Source organism: Triticum aestivum, chromosome 3D (genome assembly GCF_018294505.1).
Source record: "Triticum aestivum cultivar Chinese Spring chromosome 3D, IWGSC CS RefSeq v2.1, whole genome shotgun sequence".
Taxonomy (NCBI): domain Eukaryota; kingdom Viridiplantae; phylum Streptophyta; class Magnoliopsida; order Poales; family Poaceae; genus Triticum; species Triticum aestivum.
The window spans coordinates 438,380,318-438,401,483 of record NC_057802.1 but is presented as its reverse complement, the minus strand read 5'-3'; the positions used below and the strand labels follow the sequence as shown (position 1 = coordinate 438,401,483).

The window sequence follows — 21,166 nt, the reverse complement described above, 5'->3', positions numbered from 1 at the left end:
TTTTAGACATTTCAAATAGACTACATACGAATGTATGTAGACATATTTTAAAATATAGATTCACTCATTTTGTTCCGTATGTAGTCACTTGTTGAAATCTCTATAAAGACAAATATTTGGAACAAAGGGAGTATTTTACTACAGAATATACAGTAGTTCACACTGCTCACTCAGTAGACAGCTTACATTTTATACACAGCTCCAGCCAACATAAGGTGAACGTTACAGGCACCCATCACAGATTCATCATATATATCTAAACTCCACACCACGCCTCCAGCTTGGAGCATATATATCTAAGCTTCACACAACGCCTCCAGCTTGGAGCAGGAGCTCAGGGAGTGTCACGGATCATAGTGCCACTCAGAGTAGGTTATCTGGCCAGGGTCGTCGTTGTAAACCGCAGGCGCAGGCTCACCCCCGCCTCCTCCGTACTGGTAAGAACTGGGACCGGGGCTCGACGACCCAAACGGCCAGAGGAACGAGAAAGGGCTCCCTCTGTCGTCGCCGCCGTTCCTCGTGACAGGCCCAGGGTCGGCTCCGGCACCGGTGACCCCACGGTTCACGGCTTCGCTGGCGTGGGCCGAAGGTTGTGGGCGGGCTGCATTGTTGTCTGATCCTCGCTGCGGCGGCAGCGGGTGGCGGCAAACTGGGCAGGAGTTGTGCTGAACCAACCAGGGGATGATGCAGCTGGCATGGTACAGGTGCTTGCACGGCATCTCCCTCGCCTCCGAGCCAACTTCAAATCTGTCCGTACAGACTGGGCAGACTGGATCATCGCTCAGATGCCTGCGGGTTATCCTCACCACCGGCATGGAGTCGATTGCAGACTGTGGAGCCGGCGCCGGCCCTTGACGGTTGCCGGTCTGCAGTAGCAGCTGCTCGAACAGAGCTTCGAGGCTGGGGCCACCGACAAGGAAGCCGCTGAAGTTTGGACGGTCAGCGCCGATTCTGCGGCCTCCCCTGACAAGCACGTTTACTCCGCTGTCCTCGCTCCCCTGAGCAGGCATGTTGCTGCCGAATATCAGCCTAGGGCCAATCGGGGACGGCCTTCCTTGTGTGGTACTTGCCCAAGCTGCATTAGGATCAAACACAGGATTGCTGCTCATTTCTGCCATCCGTCGACGCATGAGGGCAGACATAGCATCCATCATTCCAAATCGTCCATCTAGGCGATCATCGAAGCGTGGCCCAAACATACCGTAGTTGTTCAAAGCGCCTCCTATCTCACTGATCTCTTGTATGAAGCCATCATTGCAATTCGGGCAGATTATCTCTTGGCCACGAAGACGAATTGGCCGACGGCAGGCATAACACCAATGTGTGGCTCTGTTTGACATCTTGTATCTGTGACAGGTTAAGCTCCCAGAATTAGCAGGAAGTTTCTATATTTTGGAGTACCAACGACGAGCAACATTTGAAAACATACACTAGCACAAATGAATACTAAGGGGAAAAGGTAAGCCAGATAACTGTACTTGGTTAATATTACACCTAACTCATCATTCATCAAATAGCAAGTTTGCTCATATAGATTATGCATGTCATGAAACAGAATCAATGTGTTTGGCTGCACATATCACCTCTATATTTCCGAATTTGGATTTCTATTGTTGATGCATACAACAATTTAACTCCATGTTAATCCATATCAGAAAGAGAACAAGACAATGGTGTCAGAAGGTACTGTGCTACTGCAGTGATAATATCTTACTCAACTTATCACAGATAGAATGCAATCCATTTGGCTACGCTGTGATAGAAAAGATAACTTTATCAGTCCAATTAGGTGTGATTTGTACCGTATGCAGTGTACACGCTGGAATGCTTTTTCTTAAATGTAATTTTAGGAAAATTGACTGTAATCTGAAATGCTTACTTGTCTGCGCATTTCATTACAGTTACCATTTGAGGGCTATTGCACAGTTTGTTTTTCAGTAGACTGGAAGGAAATAACAGATAAGAACAACTCACGTTTCTCACTAGAACTTATCCCACTGAGGTTTGGAAGACTGCAGGCAGTGCTTATTGCTGCTTTCTCTACGCTGAATTGAATTAGTATCTTAGATATGTTTCGGGGATAAACCCTAACCCCCAGGGTACTACAAGGAAAACTCACCACTTACAATTGGTTATGTATGCTATCCAGATTTCATATGGTTGCCTGTGAGCATGCTACAGAATGGTGTACTCTGAATAAACAAGGTATCACCTCAGTTTTGAATTATACTACGTTTTGGATATTTCAATATGGACGACATACGGACTGAAATGAGCGAACAAACACACTAAAACGCGTCTATATACATCCGATTCAGAAAAAAGTTAGAACATCTTATAATACGGAACGGGGGGAGTAATTGCCAGTGATTTCTTAGTGAACGATCCCACTTACATGATTACTGAGAATAAGGCTCTTGAACCAATTAACCTACTAGACCAAAGTTCAGCATCATTTGCCCATTACACTGCCTATGCTTTGCCTGTCGAAGCAACTTCAGTTATCCACATGATCCAGACGCACTATGATTCTGCTAAGACGTTAAGACGCGATACGAAACAGAGTGCACTTGCTAATAGGCTATCCAGCCTGTGTGAGAAACCCTATTTTGCTGCGTGGCTGCTATGCTAAGTGGTGCAGGATGAGTATTTAGAACCGCTATGTCGGAGTGCTTTTGTTAGTAGTACTGCCAGATAAAAATACTGCAGGTTCCAACAACTTGTTCCCCCGAATCCAATTCCAATTTTAAAAGGGGAAAGAAAGATCTTCGTACCCAACCAACCCTAGGACCACGCATTGTCTCGTGCAAAAGAGAACAGTAAGGCTACAGAACTCATAATCTCACACCTCGCGTCAGAAATCAGAACGAGTTCATCAGGACCCATAATCTCACAACAGGCCTCAATTCGCCACTGACAGGAAGGTAAACAAGAGACGAACAGTGCCATCAATCATTCAATGCATGAATCTAGCAAACCATGCGTTCCCAATTCGGCGACAGCCCACCCTCGCCCCAAATCTCGCGCGGCCGGGCACGGAAAGGGGCGACAGGAATCGGCGCTCATGCAGAAACCCTAAGCGATTAGCACCAAGAGCATCGATCGGGGGAGGGGGCGGTGAGGGTTGGTGGCACGGTACCTTTGATCCCGGCGGGGAGGAGGGATGGCGGAGGTGCGGGCAATTGGGGGCGCTGTGGGGAGTGGCGAGGAGTGTGTGCGTGATGTGTGACGGGGAGTGATCAGGCGCTGCGGTCATATAAACGCGGCGGGGTTTGCGGCGAAGCGTGGCACGCCGGTGGCACCGATCGAGTGAGCAGTGCGCCGTTCGCTGTACGCGCGGGGCCCCATGGCTAGGTGGCGTGCGCGAGGGTGGGAGGAGGCGTGGCGCGCTCCAGCACCACTCGACCATCACGCTACGCGCGCCCCTTGCTTCCTCGGGTCACCACCACCCAACACCACCAAGCATGGGTCGAGACGAGTATATACTCCCTCTGTTCCTAAATACTTCCTCCGTTCCTAAATATAAGTCTTTATAGAGATTACACTATGAACCATATACGTAAGTCTTTATAGAGATTACACTATGAACCATATACGCATGTATATAGATGCATTTTAAGTGTAGATTCATCTGTTTTGCTTCCTATGCAGTCCACCTAGTGGAATCTCTACAAAGACTTATATTTAGGAACGAAGGGAGTATAAGTCTTTGTAGAGATTTTACTATGGACCACATACAGGTGTATCTATGCATTTTAGAGTATAGATTCATGCTTCGTATGTGGTCCATAGTGGAATCTCTTCAAAGACTTATATTTAGGAACGGAGGGAGTATAATACTACTGGAGTATCAAATAATTTTGAAAAATATCTAGGCATGTAAATGTCTTTGTCTTTCGTATGCTTCTAAAAGTTCTCACAAAAAAAACTTGTCATTAAAAGAACGAGAGCTGGCTAGCTTTTCGGGCCTGGACTCGCGTCCGCGTCGCTCCAAGGGAGCGGCTCGGGCGAACCCTAGTGCCGCCACCGCCGCCACCCTACCTCAGCCCCTCCCCTCGCCGCCGTTGGGCAACGTCGGCGGGCAAAGCCAGCGCAGCAGCCGGCGGCGGCGGGACCTTTCCTCTCGCACGAGGAGAGCCCCTGTCGGAGCGGCGGCCTTGGATGAGGCGCGCGTCCGGCGGCCCCAGGACCTGGCGGTGGTGTGCCGAATCCTGTGGCTGCTGGGGCAGCATAGCGGCCGGATCTGGCAGTGTTCGATGGTGGTTTGGCCATGGTGTCTCGGTGGCTCAGATCTGGCGTCATGGCCATGGGTTGGGCGGCTCGGCGGTGGTCGGGTGGCTCGGCGGTGGTCGAGCGCAGCGAGAGGGGCACGGGAGCGGCATGGGGCTGGCAGCGCGGCTGCTAGCGCGAAGGGCCGCGCGTGGCCGCTGGGGCTGCGGGTGGCGTCGGGGACTCTCGTCGTTCCTCCGGCGTTGGTACACTAGGGCGGCGTCCCCAGGCTGCGGTGGACTCACCCTCCTTTTTCCGGAGCGGAGGCGCGACAAGGTGGATGGCCGGACATCAGGCGGCGGTGCTGCATTCCCTGCCCGTGAGGGCGACGGGGCTGTAGCGGGTGGATGCAGGTCCTGGTCTTCCTCGACCAGGGGCTACGATGGTCTTGCCGGTCAACGGCGCGACATCATCCGAGTCCCCTCCCCCCCCTCCATGGTGATGGCCCAAGGTGGCAACTTTGCCCTCCCTTCCAATTTGTCGTGCTTCGGATTTTGATGGACAGGGCCGAGGAGAAATCCGGCGTGGCTGCGGCTGCGGGTAATGACGACGCCTGTGGGCGCCGTCTCCTCCTTGGGGGCGTTGTCATGGCCATGTCCATCCCCTGTTCTGTCACCGGGGAAAACCCTAGGCTCGGTTCGCCGGGCCGGGCAGCGGCGACATCTCGGCACCGTCCCCTTTTTGGAGGTGCTGCCTAGGTTCTCAGGGTGCGTCCGGAGGAGCTACTGGTGGGTTGCCTCGCTCGCCTCGGCGGCGAGTCTTGGGGTGCCAAGTTGTCATGTGCGGGTTGTTGCTGTGGGCAGGAGCATCCGGGGCGCCATGTACTCCATCATCGGCACCTCTTCGACGACGTCTTCTTCGAGTCAGTCTAGCTCCCGCTGTCCGCCTGCCGATCCTCTAGGCACCAAGGGTGGAGAGTACGATGATATAGTTTGGTTAGATGTTTTTGTCGTGTTTTGAGGTGTTTGATTCAGGTGTGTTCTCTGTCCGTCCTCTTCGCTATTGTTTGGCTTGAGTACGGGCAAGGCGGGTTAGTTGTCTGTGTTGTCACTATGAGTGTGGCTCTTTTTCTTTAATATATAATATGCACACTCATGCGTATTCGAGAAAATTAAAAGAACAAACGTGTGATCGGATGGTTAGGAGGATCGTTGTGTTGTGTCCCCAGCCCACCAGGGAAAAAACATGGGTTTACATGTGTGCGTTTATAGGGGTGAGTGCATGTGGGTGCATATAAACATCTACGTCTGTATTGTATTTCTCACAAAAAACTTGTTGTAGGTTAGATTTTGCATCTGGCATAAAAAAATTAATTCTGAACTTATTGTTTTTGAAGTACCAAAAAATGATCATTCCTCTTATGCAAAAATGTTCTTTTGGTTATGAAGAGTTCGAAGGCACATACATGAACACATATTTGCAAGTGTTTATAGAGAATTTTTGACATTTTAAACATTTCAATGTTCATCACAAGAGAAGTCGTTTTCGCATCTCTATGTACTTAGAGCATCTTCAGCCGCGCCCCTAACAGGCCCCCCTGGGCCACTTTTTCGGCGCCGGTGTAAAAAAAACGCCCCAGTCATGCCCCCAGAACGCCGAAAAGCGCCGGTTCGGCCCTTTTTTCCGCCCGGCGGTCACGGGCCGAACCCGGCGCACTGGGGGCCATTGGGGGCTCCGGCGCAAGGGAAAAGCGCGGCTGGCCCACACCGTCAGGTGAAAAGTCAAGATTTTCTTCACCGACTCGCCTCCCACCCCCCGCGCCCTCGGCCGCCACTAGCTATATCCCGGCGCCGCCCCCCGCCCTTCACCGCTAGATAGCCATTCCCCGCCAGAAAAATAGCAGCGGTTCGCCGCGGCAGTCCATCCAACAGCAGCTGGGCGTTTCCGGCCGCCGTTTCCGGCCGCGGAGGGGCAGTTTAGCAGCGGGTACACGCCCACTGGGCACAAGGTGTTCGGCGATTTGCCTGCCTCGGCGATGGACTCGGATGACGAGGAAGCGCTCGCCGCGCTGCTGGAGGAGGAAGCCGAGGCCGACGTCCAGGAAGAAGAACATCTCATGGTGCTCGCCGCCCGCGCCCAGCTGCTGGCGAGCAATGAAAAGCCGCGGCGAGGTGGCTCGGCGCCGGGGCGGGTGAAAGCAAAGAACCGGCATCGTCTCGAAGGCTACTGCATGCTCTACTCCAACTACTTCGCCGATGCTCCACTTCATAGCGAGAAAACATTTCGGCGCCGTTATCGGATGAGCCGAAAGCTCTTCCTCAGGATTGTGCATTCCATCCGGGAGTTCGACAACTACTTCAAGTGCAAGATGGATTGCACCGGCAAACTTGGATTCACCTCGATCCAGAAGTGCACGACAGCGATGAGGATGCTTGCATACGGAGCTCTCGGTGATTCACTCAACGACTATGGGCGCATGGCCGAGTCCACCAGCATAGAGTGTTTCTACAAGTTCTGTCGGGCAGTGGTGGCAGTGTTTGGACCGCAATACTTGAGAACACCCAATGCGGAAGACACTGCTCGGATCCTAGCACAGAATGCAGCAAGAGGATTTCCTGGGATGCTTGGAAGCATCGACTGTATGCATCGGAAATGGAAGAATTGCCCATTTGCTTGGCAGGGGATGTACAAAGGCGCCAAAGGGGGTTGCAGTGTGGTACTTGAGGCGGTGGCCACACAGGACCTCTGGATTTGGCACTCCTTCTTTGGTATGCCAGGAACTCACAATGATATCAACGTGCTGCAGTGCTCTTCTGTCTTTGCCAAGCTTGTTGAAGGTCATTCTCCTCCGGTGAACATCGAGATCAATGGGCGGCATTACAACAAGGGGTACTATCTAGCTGATGGCATCTATCCGAGATGGTCGACATTTGCATTTGTGAAGACCATCTCAAACCCTGTGGCAGGAGGCAAGAAAGCCTGGTTTGCGAAGATTCAGGAGGCTTGCAGGAAGGATGTCGAGCGGGCATTTGGTGTGCTCCAATCTCGATTTGCTGTTGTCCGGTACCCCGCCCAGAACTGGTCGAAAGATCAAATGTGGGAGATCATGACTTGCTGTGTCATCTTGCACAACATGATCATCGAAAGCGAGCAAGAAGACCCCGTGTTTGACACTGAACCATACTACAGGCAAGGCCCTCTAGCCGAAGTTGATCACCAGCTACCGGCAACCTGGACTGCCTACCTCAGTATGCGTCAGGAGATCCGAGACCCACAGGTGCATCATCAGCTGCTGCATGATCTGGTGGAGCACCTATGGAGGCTCAAGGGCGACGCCGGGCGCGACGTGTGATGAAATATGAATTTTTATTTGTTGAACTATATAATTTGTATTGAACTATTTGTTGTTGTACTATTTTGTTGAAGTATTTAATTTTTTCTGTGATGAAATATGTGATAAAAAATATTTAAATGTTCATAATTCAAAGCCGAGCCACGGCGAACCACGCCGAATATAGGGCTATTCTCACCCATATGGGCCCTTTATTCGCCAAAAGTGGGCCGAAAAGTGGGCCAATTTTGGCGTCTGGGAGCGACTTGGGGGCGACGGCTGGGTGCAAAACCGCCCCCAGCGCGGATTTAGCGCCGGCTCGCCCCCAGGGGGCGATTTTTATGCGTCCTGGGGGGCCAACGGCTGGAGATGCTCTTACTTTCTTAATTTCTTGACTTAGTTGTTATGATCTGTATTTTAAAGGGGGTCATGGACTCATGGTTATAGTCAGTTTTAAGTTTGGCAACTATTAAGGTAACTCCTAGTTAATCTTTAGCATAAATCAAGCAAGTTGAATAAGTAATGCAACGGAGAATGATAACTTGCATGAAAGTAAATAGTTGAGTGAAGATGATGTGAACATGGAGGGGCTTGAAGATGTTTTACCGAGGTTTGGATAGTTGCCGCTGTCCTACTCCTTGATGGAGGCTTTGAACCAAATGGTTCTAAGATCACAAGGACCTTGATTGCGACCCCCACCAAGCATAATGTTTCACCATGGTCTATCGACCTTTCATTGTCAAGTCTCGCAAAGGGGTAGATATTCACAAAGTAGGCAATTTCCTTGCTTTCACAAGCTCTCGGGTCCTTCACAAGTAGAGGATGAATGCTCTTAAGTAACTCGCAACTATCAAGGAGGCGCACATCCTTCAAGAGTAACAACAAAGCAAAGTCACTGGGTATAACTGCTCTAGAAGATCTTTAATCAAAGTTCTTCTCAAGAACCAATAGGATCTCTCTCTCTCTCTCACGCACACAAAGGATGTGAGTGGTGTAAAAAGAGATTAACACTAGGTTTGGGGGTTCAAGAGGAAGGGAGAAGTATTAGTATTCAAAGAATCAAAGAAGTATTCACAGAATCACCCATCACTTCTTGCCTTGTCTTCCTGCCTGGCGGCTCTCCGCACCCCCTGGACATGTGGATGTTGGATACGAGTGAAAATGAGTTGAATGGCTTGCCAGAACAAAGGTGCATGCAGATCTATATATGGAGCTCGGCAGAAATCTAACCATTACTTGAAAAAAAATAACTAGCTCAGAAGTTCCAAAGTGGAGGAAAAAAATCTTTGGAACTTTGAAACGCGTTCAAAATTTGATCGGCCAGAACAATTCTTGGGAAACGTAGGATAACACAGTACTCAAAAGTACCGGGATAAGAATAAGCGGTCCTGAAGACCAAAATGTGCCTTTTTGCGTGTAGAGAACTAAATTGGAAGTACCGGGTAAAACAAATTGTTCTGTATACCATAGTAGATGGAAAAGTTCTCAAACAAGGATCATCCTTAAATGTCAGGGTCACAACTCGGAAGTACCGGATGAAAAAGCTCTGAGGTACTGGGAGTTGTATTGTGAACATATAGAGAAGCAACTGAAAGGAGTTCAGAAGTGTCGTGTAAAAATTTAAACTTCAAACATGCCATTAGCACAAGAATCACGTATAAACAAACACATCATGTTAAAAAATAGACTTTTATTGATGGGCGTGGGTATAGTCTCGAATATATGCATATGTGTTGTAGCAATAATGTTAGCCACTGCCTATAAGATGCATAATCTCTATGATGGTATTCCTAAAAAGGAGTTTAAACTTAAGATTTTAGAACCCTTCTAAACTAGATTGTTTCTCTTCTACTTAATGAATATCCGGAGATTTTATCTCGAGTGTACACTATACATTGCTATTAATAGAAATATCTGCTAGCATAGTCGGTTTAACTTGAATTAACTATTTTGTTTCTTGGTTTCCAAAATTTTAAAAACTTTCAAAAAATTGTGCTTACAATTTTGCAACTGATGATTTTTATTTGTGTATATTGAATGATATTGTTATAACTAGAAGACTAATTTATAAAATCCCAGATCTGTTATTGGCTCAAATAAGCAACATGATGGTAGAGTCATTTTTAGCCAAATGACAACTAGCCATGTTATCTTCTCGTATATTGTAGCTTCCATGCCGTAGCTTTGATTTTAAAGAAGAAAGGGATTGTGTTTGTTTCGCCGGTGACTGTTATACTTCTTAATTGTTGTAAATTCTATTCATTCCTCTACAACTTCAATAATAATAATTATATTTACTTTAAAGTTGGCCAACTAAACAAGCCCTTACTAAACCAACCCATGTTTTGTCAGATTTACATTTATGTGTCAATACGCTCATAAAAAACACGAAAATGTATATTAGGAAACCATCACAATAAACATATGGATATTCTGTAATGTAAAAATATTTCTTGAAAGACAAGCACATGGCATAAACTCCTGCATAATAAATTAACAACATAAGTCTATGAATCATTTATAAATATCTTGGACATGAAATAGATTTGTATGTGGTTGAAATCATCACACTACAATGTTACAAACAGTTGTCTTTAGAGCATGAAGATTGCATAAAGTACAAAATAACTATTGTTTAGTTTTCCGGATCACTCATATTAGTTACAATAGATGGCATCATCATCTTACAATGTTACACGCGGTTGTCTTGAGCCCCAAAGTTCCCACAAATGACAATTGTTTAGTTTCCTGACTCACTCATATTATTTGTGCTTCTTCTCTCTTGGGATGCAGAAATGATATATCTGAAAAAATAAAGTTTATCAACACTTAGAAGATACTTTATTTTAGGTGGAAACAATTCTAGAACCATTTGATAGTTTAACTTGTTATTCTTGTTGGCATGAAGTAGCCATCATGATCTTTTAGAATGAGTACTCGCCTAGAATCATCCAATATTCTTGGTTGTTATTCGTTTTTGCACTTGCACCAAGTAGTCAACATATGCTCTATCTTTCCTTTTTTCTGTCCACATGCAAGCTGCATATCATATGAACACCACGTTTTATTTCATGTGTCCTTTTTCTAATGCATTAATAAAAGTGACTAAGGGTTTCTATAAAATTTATCTTCGTGTTTGTGTTTGTCCTTTTCTTTTCTTGCATTCAACATCATGTTTTATTAACATATTTTTGTATGCAAAAATATATTCTGCATTTCCAAAGTTGGCATAAGTATCAACAGACGTTATGTTTGAGGATATTTTTCAATGTGCCTAACTTAAGCTAGAATATCACAAAGTATCATGTTCAAATATTTTCCTAAATTGACGGTTGAAACACATGTGGTCCATAAATAGGACAAGTACTCATTAGTTATATTGTTGATGGGTTTCTTGTGTGTGGAAGCGACACGACTGGCATAGGTAGCTCAATTGGTCTAGCATGAGTACGAGTCAATTAGTCCCCTCTCATTCTCCATTTCGTCTATCGGCCCATCTGTGCACGCCTTTGCAACCTATAATAAATGGTGAACATCAGTATGTCTACATTTCATTTTTATCATGCGCCATTTTGCTTGAAACAGGTGGGCCAACACTACCAGGTTAGCAAGACAAGCTATATCATGCTATTTTGATACTAAATTAGTTGCATTGGTGAGAAAAACGTTAAATTAATTATTCTCTACCCGTGGTGTCATTTAGGTACAAAACAAACTTTACTAATATTCTATTTTAGCAAGGCTTCCTTAAGGTTTAGAATCAAACTAGCAAAATCTCATTGTCTAGACACTAACATAAAACCATGATTTCAACCCCACAGAGACGTGATTGATTGAAGTAACTGGTATCATCACAGTATGAAAATTCGACTCATGAAATCCAATAGACATGGCATCCCAGTTGACCTGTGGCAAAGTGGCACTGCCTGGCCTTGCCGAATCATCCTCTGGAATTCAAAGATCTAAATATATACTGCAAAACAGTGAAGCAATATGCATAAATTGCAGTTTTTGTGTGGGAATACGTAAATTGCAGTTAGTAAGTCTTGTGAATTTTGTTGTGCTTACGTTGTCAAAGGTCGTTGCTGTACAATAGTTGATGGTGTGAAAACACTTCTTGATGTCGAATTCCAAAAACCAGCAAGAGGTTCCCCACTCTTCTTTGATCCATCTGAGGGCTGAATGGCAGCCTCGACCCGAGCAAAAGTGCGATGTGTCTAGAAACTCGGGATTGTAACTAGATTCGGGTACCATTCTGATCGTCTCTTTCATGATCTTTTCTATGGGTAGAACTACTATGAGTGGTCTAAACTTCGCCCTTCTTTCTTTCTTCACTAAAAAAGGGGGAGCAAAGCAGACCTGTTTTTTGCTCCCTCAGTTTGATAGATTAGGGCTCCACCTGCCGCCCCAATGAAAGGCTCTTTAAAGAAGTAGTCCCATCACTCTCAGGCCCGGCACCAACCAAGAGGAGGCGGGGCTCTCTCCAATCATTCCGAAGAGCCGAGATCTCGTAAAGGAAGCATTAGCTAGCGCACTCCCATTTGTGTGACGATGTTTCTTCATCAAGACATTTAAATGGATGATGAAGATGGTTGCCAACATAAATTTGCAGGAGTAAACGTTTAGACAGTACATGTGATAAATATCCTAATTCTGTAACAGCAAAATCGATCTAGATAGTAAAATTATATCCAGAGAGCCAAGTATTCAAGGAAAAAAAAAGACATTTCCAGGTTGCATCTAACTGAAGATAACACAGTAAACAAATCATTATCCCATTACAGAACACAATTGAATTTTTAAACAGCGGTCAATTCTTCCAGAGAAGACCAACCTAAGGAACCAAGTTTAGCTCATCTCTTCACAGTTGCAGCACTTTGGAAAGCACAGATAATGCTGGGTCACACTTACTATTAACTCCATCCAATACAAACACAACAAGTACATTACAAACCGAACACTTCAGAACAGAAGTATAAGCAGCAAGACCTTGATACGGTGTCTCACTTCCACACTTCTGCTCCCAGCCACCATTTATTCAAGCAGGCTATATGAAAGGATGCCATGTTCTATCTGATACTGTATTTGGGTACAAAGAACTTCGTCAAATTATGCAGCAGAGTTCACGAAGCTGGCAACAGCATCCACCACTTCAGGAACACCGAGTTCTCCCGAGACGATGCCGCCGTCATCGACATCGCCAGCCTCCCGGACCGCTGCTACCTCAGCACCGCCAGCGTCAAAGCATGGCGTCGGTTCTGCAGCAGTACAGACGACAGAGCCGAAGCTGCACCGCTCCTCTAACGGCAGGGCGCCGATCTCTGCCGCGTCGATCTTGCCTCGGACATCGAGCAGGAGGCCCGTCAGCCTCGCCACCTCGGCCTCCAGGGCCGCGTGGCCCTGCAGCCGCCTCAGGAGCTGCTGGTTGGCGGCGCGGAGCTTCTTGACCTCCTCCTCGAGGAAGGCTGCGTGGGCTTTCTTCTTCTGCCGGTACTTGCGCACGGCCTCACGGTTCCCCAGCGGCTTCCGGAGATTCCTCAGTTGGTCATGCTCCGCGTGATCTTCACCGGAAGCTATGACTTGGGTGTGCGCGTGGAGGCACGTGTGGGCGTGCGCCGCGGCCGGCCATGATGGAACGTTGCAGCAGGTGTGTGTGTGAGTACACGCTAGGAACTCATCATCGAAGCCGTGGGAGATCTCAGGATATGGAAACAGAAGGTGGCTGGGGATCGGAAGGTATAGTCCGTCGTCCATTTTGTCACAAAATGTGCCAACAAGCTAGATTCTCCTCCTATGATTAGTAACTGGGGAAGTCGGACAAAAGCGCCAAAAAACAGTTCAAAAACTCGAGAACTTGTTACCCTACTTGCTCCATAAAAGCTTATTACCGATTCAGCAGGATCTTATTAGAGGCAAAATCAATTCGAAAGAAATTCACGTAACCCCTAGATTACTACTACCTCTGTTTTTAAACTGCCAAAACGTCTTATATTTAGGAACAGAGCGTGTACTTATTAGTGATTGAATGGTCAAAAGATCATGTAGTAAGTACCAAATTTGCATGATGGCCAGGAGCATGAACATGTCAACTACTCTCACCACAATCGCAAAACCTCACAGGATTCCAGTTAGGACACCAACGTTCCTGCATGTGAATACATGGTAAACAACATCAGTATATTTGAATTTAGAATGAGGAGTCAGACTGAATCAACAAAAGTAGATTGTGAGTGCAAAATACCTAGACTACCGAAGTGCATCAAGATCTCATCTGATGTGTAGACGTGTCAACAACGGCTGCTCCTTGCAACTGCAAAACCTCTTACTGTTGCCTCTCTTTCGATCTTTTTGCCTACACCTTTTGCTCGTCACCTCTCCATCAATCTTGTGTTGGTGTTCTCCTGCCCCCTCTCCTTTTATTTTGGGTATCTCGAAGGAGGAGAGACCTAGAGGGAATGAAGCAAGCGGTGGACAGCGATGCTATTGGATCGGAGCGGACAGGATAGAAAAGGTGGAGAATCCTAGTTCTGGCCAATGTTCTCCGTTTCCCCTTTTTTATTATGCTTGCCACTATTCATGGACTACTATTTTCTCAACATGATTTTCTTCTGCTACGATTCCTTTTATGTTCATTTCAACCAGTAGCATCTGGCACTGTGGGTTTCAGCAACTTGGCTGAATTTTTATCTCAGAATATAATCTCCAAAGGATGGAATTTGGATAGATTCTTTGAACCGTTGATTAGCTGGGAATTTTAGACATTTATATTCTCTTGCGATTGTGTTATCACGGGATAACATAGAGAGATAAAGAAAAAGAAATGCATAGCTTGTAATATTCTAGAAGGAATAAGCAATTATTTGGCGGCATATCATAAATTCCTTTTCATAAGTAAAGTCGGACACAAATATATTTGGGGGAGTCTAAGAAGAATAAAGGTTTTGAAGCTGAGAAAGAGATTATCAATTTGGGGAGTTTGTCTTTGGCTCAATATGAATTTGAAAGCTGATAAAATAAATGTAACAGAGAAAGTTGCTAGTGACACACATCCCATATTTGTTGAGCTGTTAGATGATAGACCTAAGTTGAATGCTAAAATGAAAGAGGTGGAATAAGAGAATGCTAAACAAACTGTTAAATTGCTATGGATAAAAAAAGAATGGGAGATAATGAAGCTGAAAGGAATAAGTTACAGGTGGAATTACAAAAACAAACTAAGATGCTCCAAAGAAGTTATGTGCCTCCTATAGAAGAAATAAGGAATTAGGAAATGGTACGGAGTAGAAGCTTGGGGATACATGAGATGACTATCTGGAACCTATTGATAATAATGCCAATTAGACTGAAGTAGTTCTGATTCCTTTGGAGTTGTGATGACAAGGATTACTCGTATTACTAATTTTGATGGGCAAGAGGAAGATATTGGGGAGGATGGCAAGGATAGGGTACCTACAAGATGCCCTAGACTTAAAGATAGGGAGGATGTCAGAGTGGAAGACATGGCTAAGGAAAGAGCAGCTGCAAAAGACACTTATGTATGGTAATGATTTTATCCCTAATCTTTTGGATGTTAATAATACTTCATTGCTAACCATGTCTTCCTGCGTTGGTATTGATTTAGGATGCACTATGTATTTGATTGGGCATAATATCGAAATGATGAGAACTCTAGAGATTGGTAGATTAGATATGATCTTTGGGCATGATAATAATACTGATAGTGATATGCTTGCTAGCTCTCCAGGTCCTATTGCCACTGGAGATGCTGAATTAAACGAATTATGTTCTGATAGGGATAACTCTGATGTTGACTTGGAAGAAAATATTTGGAAAATTTTAAAGTTTTTTTTCTCTCTATGAAAAATAGGGAGGTCTAATCTCTTGTAATTGCTAGGTTGAAGGAAGGTATAGAGAGGGGCGTTTTGGCTCCCGGGAGCATATGCTCCTGGATGAACAGGTAAATTCAAAAAACATGTAAAAAATCAAGAAATTCTGATTTTCTTGTAGATGTTCGTGTTAGTGTCGCAAGCATGCTTGACAAATTTCATGCGAAACGGAGCAGCAGCGTGTCGTCGGTGAAAAAAAACAAATTTGAGGTGACATTTGGTGTTCGATTTGTTTTTTTGCACATGCCAAAATGCTTAAACTTTTTGCCTCAAAATTTGCAAATAGCATTTGGACGTGAGTAAGAACACACAATTTTTTTTTGTCTTGATTTTTTTGACATTTCAAAAACGATTTTTGGGCCCGGGAGCACGTGCTCCCGGGAGCCGAATTGAACTTCCGAAAGGTATACATGTTAATAGATCTGATACAAAAAGCAAAAAAAACATTAAAAAGTGAGAACAAAAATGAAAGGCTTTTTTTTTGAATGCTGGAGGGAATGGTGGAGAAACTAAAAGACTATTTATTAGAGAGAGTGTAGTGGATTTCTCTTTAGATTTCTTGGGGATTCGGAAAACCATAAAAGATCACTTTACTAACAATGAATTGCACTCTTATTGTGGAGTGGGGGACCTTTAAATGGCATTGGTGCTCCTCCTAGAGGGCAACCTGGAGGAATTCTAATGAGTGTGAATGAAGATTCTTTAGAAATTTTAGATATTGAACATGGAGAATACTTTGTCAAGAATGTTGGTTTATGATAAGAAGGTTGATTTGACCATGAAATAAATTTAAATATTTTCTAGGGAGCCGCTTAACCTGAGAGGAAAGTTGAATTTTCAGCTAAAGTATCCATGTTATATATATAAAATGATTTGCCTTTCCTATTAGGTGGGGATCTTAACATAATTAGAAAGAGCTCTGAAAAGAATAAACCCAATACTCATGGCCATTAGAGTTTTGCTTTTAATGTTTAAACATGTCAGGCCTAGAGAACTACCCTTGGGTGATAGAAATTATACCTGGGCAAATAATTTGGAGGACCCTACATTTGAAAACTTGACAGAAATTTGTTGTGTCCTCATTGGGAAGAGAAATATCCTTGCAGTTACCCCATTACAAAGGGAGATTGTTGATCATATTCCCCTAATTCTAGACACTGGTGAACATAGTTGCAGAATTCCTATATTTATGAATGAAAATGCTTGGATTCTAAGAGAGGATTTGAATGAGGTGGTTTTCAAAGTCCGGGATGCTGGATATTCTCATTCCAGTATTGAAATATGGCAAAAGAAACTAAGAACACTTGGGAAAAAACTGAGAGGGTGGGATACAAATGTTACTTCTTGGTATAGAAAACTAAGGAAAAATATTGTAGGAAAATTAGATGCTATTGACAAACACTGAATATTTTGGACTCACCATTGATGTTAGGCAGAAGCAAAAAGATCTTAGGTTGCAATTGAATAGATTGTTGAGACAGGAAGAGTTAAAAGGGCTACATAGATGTATAGAAAAAGAAATCAAAGAGGGTGATTCTAATACTAGGTATTATCAAGCCAAGGCTAATGGGGGAATAAGGAAAACACTATTACCTCTTTGGGGCGGGAATTACTAGGAAAGATAATATCATGAAATATAATACTAACTTTTACAATAATTTGTTTGGCAAACCTGATGATTTTAGTATTTCTCTGAATATCTAGGAAGCTAGTAAAATATCTGAAGTTGATGCTAATAAACTTATTAGAGAATTTTCTATGGAAGAGATCCATAAGGTTTTTTTCCAATAGAACAAGATAAAAGTCGGGGTCCTAATGGCTTCCCAATAGAGTTCTATCAAAGGTTTTGGAATCTAACAAAAAATGACTTGAAAGCTATGTTAGATGAGTCATAGGAAAAATTGAATTTGTCTAGGCTGAATTATGGTATTATCACTAACTAAAGATGCGAGATAGGTACAAAAATTAGACCTATCTGTCTATTGATTGTAAGATTTTTTTTACCAAAACTCCGATGAGTAGACTAAGTGAAATAGTGGGATCTTTGATTCTCAAGTCCAAACAACCTTTATTAAAGGCAGACATATTATGGAAGGAGTGTTGATTCTTCATGAAGCTCTAAACTCTATCCATGTTTAAAAAATATAGTGCTATGCTTTTCAAAGTTGGCTTTAGAAAAGCATATGACAAATGAACTGGCCCTTTGCACAAAAAAATGTTTAAATTGAAAGTTTTTCCTAATAAATGGAATGATTTGTTTGTGGAAACTATGAGAGGGGGGCATTTAGGGATCAAAGTCGAGGATGTATGATACGTCTCCAACTTATCTATAATTTTTGCTTGTTCCATGCTGTTATATTATCATTCTTGGATGTTTTACAATCATTTTATAGCAACTTTATATCATTTTTTGGGACTAACCTATTGACATAGTGCCCAGTGCCAGTTGCTGTTTTTTGCTTGTTTTTTACTTTGCAGAATATCGGTACCAAACGGATTCCAAACGCAGCGAACCTTTTTGGAGAATTTTTATGGACCAGAAGAAACAACATGGGCCAAAGAAGTACTAGAGGGGTGCCCCGACGTGGGCACAACCCACCAGGGCGCGCCTGGGTGGCCTCCTGCTACCTCCTGAGCTTGCGTTGGTTTTCCCTTGAAGAGGAAAGGGTGATGCAGCAAAGTAGAGTAAGTATTTCCCTCAGTTTTGAGAACCAAGGTATCAATCCAGTAGGAGACAACGCACAAGTCACCGAATACCTGCAAAAACAGACACCAACTTGCACCCAACGCGATAAAGGGGTTGTCAATCCCTTCACGGTTATTTGCAAAGTGAAATCTGATAGAGATGGATAAACGATAAAATAATATTTTTGGTATTTTTGGTTTATGGAACGGAAAGTAAAAGATTGCAAAGGAAGTAAATAGGAAACTAAAATTGTAGATCAGAAACTTATATGATGGAAAGTAGACTCGGGGGCCATAGGTTTCACTAGAGGCTTCTCTCAAGATAGAAAATATTAGGGATTTTTATTACTGTGCCCCTGGTTCCTTAGCTCTACTCATTCATCCCCACTCTGTTAACTTTTGCTCACTTTTCCCCACTCCCTTGCCCGAAACCCTCAGAACAGGTTGTAACGGACGTTGCCGTCAGGTCACTGCCTTTGACCGTTAACACTGACGAGTGGGGCCGCGTATACGTGGGCGCATGCAAGACCGCGGTCGTGGGATAGCACCATGGACATGCCTGAAACGTCCCATCATATAAAGAGGGGCAACCACCTCCATCGCCCTACCATTTTCCCCCAAATCCCCTCCCTGCTGCATCGTCTTCCTCTCCCCCACCGGCGTCGTCTCGCTCTCCTCCACTGCCTCGACTGCACCGTCTCGCTCTCCCCCACCGCATCCTCTTCCTCACCTTCATCGCCTTCACCCAGAGATGGCCGAAGCCCGTCGCGGCGCCGGCGCAGCGGCCGGAGATGTGGTCGATCTGCAGGGCGCGGTGACCGCGGATGCCGGCGGCGTCCATGGCGGTGCGGGGAAACTCGCAATCGCTGCGGATGTGGAGAAGAAAGTGGCGGGCTCCACCTCAGCGTTGCAGAAGGTGACGGCGTCGAGCGGCACAGTCAATCCCGATACCGCCATGCGCAGCCTGGCGAGAAGCAGGAGGTATTTGCACTTGCTTTGCTCTAGGATATTAGCTTGTAGACTTAGTTGGATTGGTTAGATTATGGATTCATACCGTAGTTCAGATGGTTAGAGTAGTTGGTTTGACGGATGGGCCGGGGTTTTCTGTATTGGAGGGATGGGGGTTTTTGTACTAGGGTTTGTTGGATAAATTCGTTGCAAAAAATGCTAGATAGATCTGTTTATTAGATGTGCTTCAATGCTACACAGATGTATGCTTATTAGATTTGTTTTTAATGCTCACAGATTGGGGTTTTTAATGCTACATACATGTATGCTTATTAGATTGGGAGATTGGGTCCCTATTAGCTTTTTTTTTGAATGCTACTCAGATTGGGGTGTTGAATGTCATATGCCCAAATGGAATCCATTGATTAAGAAGTTAGTTATGTTTAGAATCACAATCCTACCGTATGAATCACAATATAAATTTGAATGTCAACTAGTAGAAAAGGGGGCTTTCGTTCGGGCCTGGCCAGCCCATTAGTCCCGGTTCTGCCACGAACCGGGACCAATGGAGGCATTTGTCCTGGTTCGAGAGCCCAGGGGGCCGGCCGGGGCCTCGTGGGCATTGGTCCTGGTTCGTCTGGGCCCATTTGTCCCGGTTCTTGGCACGAACCGGGACCAATGGGCCTCGCTCCTGGCCCACAACCATTGGTCCCGGTTCGTGGCAGGAACCGGGACAGAAGGAAGGCCTTTAGTCCTGGTTCCATCCACGAACCGGGACAAATGAGTTGCCTATATATATACCCCATCGCCGGCGAGCAGAGCACCCCACAGTGCTCTATTTTTTGCTAGCCGGCGAGGGGGAGGGCATTGGGTGCTCTAGCTCACCTCCTATGCACATGAGGTGTTCGATGAAATGTCCGAGCCACACTAGTTAAGCTTTCTCCTCTCGAAGCTCGACCTCCGAGCTCCATTTTCCCCGAGATTTGTCTAGGTTTATATTAGCGGTCCGTCACGCCCCGTCCCCGTCTTCACCGCCGTCGATCGCTCGCGCCGATCTCGTCGCCGGGACCACCATGGTGAGCCTCTTGTTCTTATCTTCTTTCTGAAAAAAATCTTACTTTACATAGATACTTGTCTAATTTTCTTACTTTTGACACACATAATTATATATAATGCACGCAGATGAACCGACAATGGATGTATGGTGACAGACACACCTCCGAGTACATTAAGGGCGTGCATAATTTTCTCGAAGTGGCTGAGGCAAACAAGCAGAATGGTTTTATGTGCTGTCCATGCCCTAGCTGTGGGAATACGAGGTCTTACTCTGACTCGAAAACCCTTCACACCCACCTGCTTTATAAGGGTTTCATGCCACACTATAATGTTTGGACCAAGCACGGAGAAATAGGGGTTATGATGGAAGACAACGAAGAAGAAGAGGACGATGACAACTATGTGCCCCCTGAATACGGTGATGCTGCAACGGTGGAAGCTGCTGAAGATCAAGAGGAACCAGACGATGTGCCCGATGATGATCTCCGCCAGGTCATTGTTGATGCAAGGGAAAAGTGCGAAAGTGAAAAGGAGAAGCTGAAGTTCGATCGCATGTTAGAGGATCACAAAAAAGGGTTGTACCCCAATTGCGAAGATGGCAACACAAAGCTCGGTACCATACTGGAATTGCTGCAGTGGAAGGCAGAGAATGCTATGCCTGACAAAGGATTTGAGAAGCTACTGAAAATATTGAAGAAGAAGCTTCCAAAGGATAAAGAATTGCCCGACAGTACGTACGCAGCTAAGAAGGTCGTATGCCCTCTAGTATTGGAGGTGGAGAAGATACATGCATGCCCTAATGACTGCATCCTCTACCGTGGTGCGTACAAGGATTTGAACGCATGCCCAGTATGCGGTGCATTGCGGTATAAGATCAGACGAGATGACCCTGGTGATGTTGACGGCGAGCCCCGCAGGAAGAGGGTTCCTGCGAAGGTGATGTGGTATGCTCCTATAATACCACGGTTGAAACGACTGTTCAGCAACAAAGAGCATGCCAAGTTGATGCGATGGCACAGTGAGGACCGTAAGAAAGACGGGAAGTTGAGAG

The 21,166-nt window shown here is 45.2% G+C and overlaps 2 protein-coding genes and 1 pseudogene across 2 annotated transcripts; 1 reads left to right on the top strand and 2 right to left on the bottom strand.

The window, feature by feature from the left end:
* Positions 1–79: 79 nt before the first annotated feature.
* Positions 80–3,379, bottom strand: LOC123079458 (probable E3 ubiquitin-protein ligase RHC1A). Its single transcript, XM_044502232.1, has 2 exons — positions 3,140–3,379; positions 80–1,347 (listed from the first exon to the last, which is right to left on the bottom strand). Exon 2 carries the CDS (start codon positions 1,338–1,340, stop codon positions 345–347), a length of 996 nt encoding a protein of 331 aa, XP_044358167.1. The 5' UTR covers positions 1,341–1,347; positions 3,140–3,379; the 3' UTR covers positions 80–344.
* A 9,067-nt stretch (positions 3,380–12,446) lies between these two features.
* Positions 12,447–13,944, bottom strand: LOC123074883 (basic leucine zipper 23). Its single transcript, XM_044497617.1, has 3 exons — positions 13,782–13,944; positions 13,593–13,685; positions 12,447–13,344 (listed from the first exon to the last, which is right to left on the bottom strand). The coding sequence occupies exon 3, from the start codon at positions 13,292–13,294 to the stop codon at positions 12,650–12,652; it is 645 nt and encodes a 214-aa protein (XP_044353552.1). The 5' UTR covers positions 13,295–13,344; positions 13,593–13,685; positions 13,782–13,944; the 3' UTR covers positions 12,447–12,649.
* A 5,765-nt stretch (positions 13,945–19,709) lies between these two features.
* On the top strand, positions 19,710–19,841 carry LOC123081164 (uncharacterized; annotated as a pseudogene).
* The last annotated feature ends 1,325 nt before the right edge of the window (positions 19,842–21,166 follow it).

Coding starts and splice junctions, on each gene's coding strand:
- LOC123074883 (XM_044497617.1), bottom strand. CDS start 13,294: ATGGACGACGGACTATACCTTCCGATCCCCAGCCACCTTCTGTTTCCA.
- LOC123079458 (XM_044502232.1), bottom strand. CDS start 1,340: ATGTCAAACAGAGCCACACATTGGTGTTATGCCTGCCGTCGGCCAATT.